Here is a 5000-nt window from a genome sequence, read left to right as displayed (position 1 = left end):
AGGTATTGACTTGGGACTTTATTGGGGGGACACGCAACACATGAGTACGCAAATGGGTGTGTTTCTGAGTAAGTGTATGTATATTTTGTGTGTAAACCTATGTGGCACTGAGCGGCGTGTGCTTGTGTATGTGTACACTGATGTTGTCATCAGTACCTTGCTCCACATGGCTGGGCACAGTTGCTAGCTTGGCCCCCTGAGACTGGCAAATGGAGCTGGCAGCAGACCAGGTGGCGCGTCTAGACTCGTCGTGCCCAAACACCTTGTAACACTGCAGAGTGGGACCAAGGACAGGGAAAAAAAGCATAGCGGTCACATGAGGGGACTGGCCTGGACTGCATTATGAATATTACATTATCATTCTACCCTGCAGTCTGGCAGAAGGTTCTAGAACTCACTTGTCAGACACTCATAAGAGAAAATTACAAAGGAGATCAGAGGAGAGGTAGAGACCAAGGAGAGATGTAAGAGATGTAAGTAAGTCAGGTTTAATGACCCTACTACTACTACTACTACTACTACTACTACTACAAGAAGGGTGTACTGTTCTGAGTAGCTTTCAACAGTGACTGCAGCTTTTTCAGAGTGTGCTGAATCATGGGAGTTGTAGTTCCTTACCTTGTGCAGGAAGGGGCTCCATCCATCCTGGCAGCCTGCAGACTGAGGGGGAAGGGCTGGGGTTGGGGGCACAGTGCCCGTCACGTTCACTCTCTTACAGATGTAGCGGTAGTAAGAGTGGCACTTCTGATCTGCCCATTCTCCTGGGGAACGGCAGGAAGGACAGGAGCAGAGAAAACAGAAGAGGTCAACATGCAGTTAGATGTTTTGTACTTCATTAGAACAGAACACTACATGCGGAGAATTGCTCATAATAATGACAGAGATTACAAAAGGGACATGATCAGCTATATTCAGTTGGCCTAGACAAGATGAGCTTTCTGTACCCACACACACACGTGTGTGTGTGTGTGTGTGTGTGTGTGTGTGTGTGTGTGTGTGTAGTAGTAGATTGTGACCTCTAACCTTCAGTGGCTGTCATGTAAACACATTTCCTGTCTCGGCTTATGGCAAAGGGGCGCCCTGTGTCCCAGGAGACGTAGTTGAGCACCGAGTGGTCTGACCAGCGGAACCGCCCGTCGTTCTCGTACGTGTACAGACCCAGCCACCAGTTCTCACTGTCCTTCGACTGCTACAGAGAGACAAGAGGAGAGGAGGAGAGGAGAGGAGAGGAGAAAGAAAAAAACTCATTAGACATTAGACTCATTAGATCCTTACTACCAGAATAGTCCAAATAAATGCTTATATGTAACTTATATGTAACACAATAAAGACAAGAACAAAAGCAAAGCCTTAGCAGCCTGAAGCAATAGCAAAGGCAAAGCCTTTAGGTTGTGGTGCCAATGCCTGCTAATTGGGACTGGGGAAATCCCTGAGCACACATGGTCAAGGGGACTGAGCTATTGCATCTGCTATGGTGCTGTGTTACTGTATTTACTTTCTATCAGTTCAGTTCCAGAGTACTGCTCCTTCACCTTCATGAATAACATCCCACAGTCCACATCAAAAACAAACAACAACACATGGCAGACAGCGGACTGTGATGTCCCATGTGAGACTAACAAACATGCAAAGCAAAATCAAAATAAGTCCTATGACTCCATCTAATCCATCTGTCCCTGTCTGAGGCCTGAGGGGGACTCATTAGGAGGCTGTGGACAACACGGAGGTCCTGTCTGTGATTATGGTGTTATGTGTACTGGTCTATGAGGAGGTTCTGACTGTGATTCTGGTGTTATGTGTACTGGTCTATGAGGAGGTTCTGACTGTGATTATGGTGTTATGTGTACTGGTCTATGAGGAGGTCCTGACTGTGATTATGGTGTTATGTGTACTGGTCTATGAGGAGGTCCTGTCTGTGATTATGGTGTTATGTGTACTGTTCTATGAGGAGGTCCTGTCTGTGATTATGGTGTTATGTGTACTGGTCTATGAGGAGGTCCTGTATGTGATTGAGGTGTTATGTGTACTGGTCTGCACATGATGGATCAAATATGTGTCTGTGATGATGACCGCTGGTCATGCAGCGTGCTCGCCTTGCGCAGGATGTTCCTGAGGAACTGGTCCTCAGCGGCCGAGTGCACGGAGGCCAGCGAGGCCTCGGACCAGGAGCAGATCCTCTGGGCCTGTGCCCAGTTGGAGCGGTGCTGCGAGAACCGGTACTCGGCCTCCTCGAACGGCACCCAGTCCAGCCCCGAGTCTGGTGGAGAGGAGAGAGGAGAGGAGAGAGGAGAGGAGAGAGGAGAGAGGAGAGGAGAGGAGAGAGGAGAGGAGAGTGGAGAGGAGAGAGGAGAGAGGAGAGGAGAGGAGAGAGGTTGGAGGTGACCACTCAAATAGACATCCACACTGAAGGGTCACTCAATTATACTCACGGGGTATACCAAACATGATTACTAAACCTGGGGCTTACATTTAGAGTTCACATCTTTGTAGAGCTGGGACAAGTCAACATTTTACAGTGCTGAGACACCCGAACTGAGACTGCCTGAAGGTAAGAAGCTATAATGATGTGTAAAAATGTAGATAATGTGATAATTATATCATATAAATATGTTAGGTGGGCATGAGATGTGATGAAACTGAGTGTCAGCTCCCACATGCATAATTGTGTTTGTGTTTGTGTGGATGTAGCAGGAGTAACAAACCTTCAGTTGCCTCTGGGATTTTCTCCTTCACTCCTGTAAACAAAAAACAGATAATACCGTTTACAAACACCACCAGAGCATTCACACAAAACTTAACATGCGCACACACACGCGCACACACGCACACACACACACACACACACCTTTGGGTATTTTGCAGATCCAGTCCAGCTCTGACTCACAGTGCATTGGCATCCAGTGCTTGGTGCCTAGATCCACGGCAACGCACTTGCGCATGGGAGAGTAATAGCGGGCAAAGTTCTGATATGTGTACTGAGAGAGAGGGGAAGAGAACATCAAAAGAAGGAAAAGAAAAAAGAAAACCAAATAAAACCAAAACCAAACCCCAAAAAAAATTATTAAAACTGATTTGCAACATTTGATTCAAGAGAGTTAGTCCTATAAAATGAATCATAAACAACAATAATGTCTATTACTGGCTCTCACATTAGCAGCAAGCGCATTGCAGCAATCGGCTGCAGTGATTGGAGTAGACCAGAGGATCAGAGTTAGAGGGTCAGCCTTTGCCAGTTAGCACCCTAGTGGCCAGCATCATCTTTAAAATGTGCTCCCTTCCACCCACATCTTCACAAACAAGCCAATCATGTGCCACGTTACTGATGGACACTAAGTATGTCGTCTGTGTGGATTGGTGGATGACCTGGCACTGTCCTGTTAGGACGATCAGCCAATCCACATGGATGACATAATTAGTGGTCATCTATTACGAGGCACCAAATTGGCTTCTTTGTGAAACTGTGGGTGGAAGTGAGCACATGTGGGATGCCATTTTTAAAGATGGCAGCAGCCCAGTGGGTATATTTTGGGCTGAATTAGACAGACAACCATCAGCCAGGGAAATGAATGGGGGGCGGTTGATCCTCATGCTCTCCAGTTCTATATAATGCCTCCATGGAGATGTTTGCTGTGATTCGTCCACTTACAGGGGTTCTGTCGCTCCACTTCCAGCTTTCGTTGTCCAGAGGGTTCTGCCGGTGAAGACCGATCCAGAACCAGTGCTGCTCGTGGTCCTCAGATTCACTAACAGTCACATGATCAAACACACAGGGGCATAGGTCAAGTTATCAGCCTTTTATTTCCGGGTTCTAAGCTCCACACAAGATATGTGATAACTGAATATAATACATTTATGATCCCGTTTACTTAAGTAATAAGGAACAAATATCTTGTTATGCTCTATTTCTTGAGAATTGCAGGTATATTCGTAAGTGAGAAAGATTGTTAAGCACAGCATTTTGTCATGTTCAAACATAATAAATCTATCAAGCTGTTCATGATGACTACACACACACACACACACACACACACACACACACACACACACAAACCCAACACACACACATACACACACACACACACACACACACACACACACACACACACACACCCACCCCCCACCACACCCAAAACACACACACACACACACACACACACACACACATACACACCCCCCCCCCACCACACCCACCACCCACCACACCCAACACACACACACACACACACACACACACACACACACACACACACCCACCCACCACACCCAACACACGCACTCACCCGAAAGTCTCATGCAGGATCTGCTCAACATAGGACTCCTCCCCCGGGCCGCTCACGCTCAGTAGGTGTGCTCCATGGTCGGAGCAGTATGCGTGAGCCTGTTGCCATGTCAACCGCTTATCCACATCACCTGAGTGAAACACCTGAGGGTGGGAGGGTAAAGACAGTTAGAGAGGAGGGGGTGGGGTGGGGGTGGGGGGGCAGGAGGGGAGGGATTCAGAGGGAGAGGGGGGATAAGAAACAAAGTTCAATGGGGAAAAAAAGACAGAAAGGAGCAGGGGAGAGATGAAAACACATGCACCCACATCCACACAAACACAAACATGCACACACACACACACACACACACACACACACACACACACACACACACACACACACACACACACACACACACACACACACACACACAAACATGCACACACACACACACACACACACACACCACACGCATACAAAGAGACAAACACTCTCTCTCTCTGTCTCTCTCTCTTTCACCTTGTAGCAGTGGGGCAGTGTGTTGGAGGATTTCCATCCACTGGGGCAGCTGCCAGTCAGACTGGGGGTGGGGTGGGGGGCAGGGGGCGCAGGGCTGGGAAAGGGGCTTTTATTCTGACGGCACATGAACTTCGCCTTTGTTGTCCCACAATCCTTCACTTCCCATAGTCCTGTGGCATGACCCGTTGCCATGGCGACACAGCCTCCTTTTCGAGCTGCAAA

At 48.0% G+C, this 5000-nt stretch overlaps 1 protein-coding gene across 1 annotated transcript in view; it reads right to left on the bottom strand.

Moving 5' to 3' along the window:
* mrc2 (mannose receptor, C-type 2) overlaps window positions 1-5000 on the bottom strand; it is a 40339-nt gene that overhangs the window by 7824 nt on the left and 27515 nt on the right. The window contains 9 exon segments of the mRNA XM_076264990.1: window positions 157-271; window positions 619-761; window positions 1024-1189; window positions 2094-2257; window positions 2703-2735; window positions 2846-2975; window positions 3647-3743; window positions 4281-4423; window positions 4779-4993. Of these exon segments, the coding sequence (XP_076121105.1) occupies window positions 157-271; window positions 619-761; window positions 1024-1189; window positions 2094-2257; window positions 2703-2735; window positions 2846-2975; window positions 3647-3743; window positions 4281-4423; window positions 4779-4993 (1206 nt within the window).

This window comes from Alosa pseudoharengus, unplaced genomic scaffold (assembly GCF_046254945.1).
Source record: "Alosa pseudoharengus isolate Yale_2024_CS ecotype anadromous, Long Island Sound unplaced genomic scaffold, YU_APseudo_1.1 YU_APseudo_1.1_scf_4, whole genome shotgun sequence".
Classification (NCBI taxonomy): domain Eukaryota; kingdom Metazoa; phylum Chordata; class Actinopteri; order Clupeiformes; family Clupeidae; genus Alosa; species Alosa pseudoharengus.
Note: the sequence above shows the minus strand (reverse complement) of the source record. Positions and strands in the feature narration are given on the sequence as shown.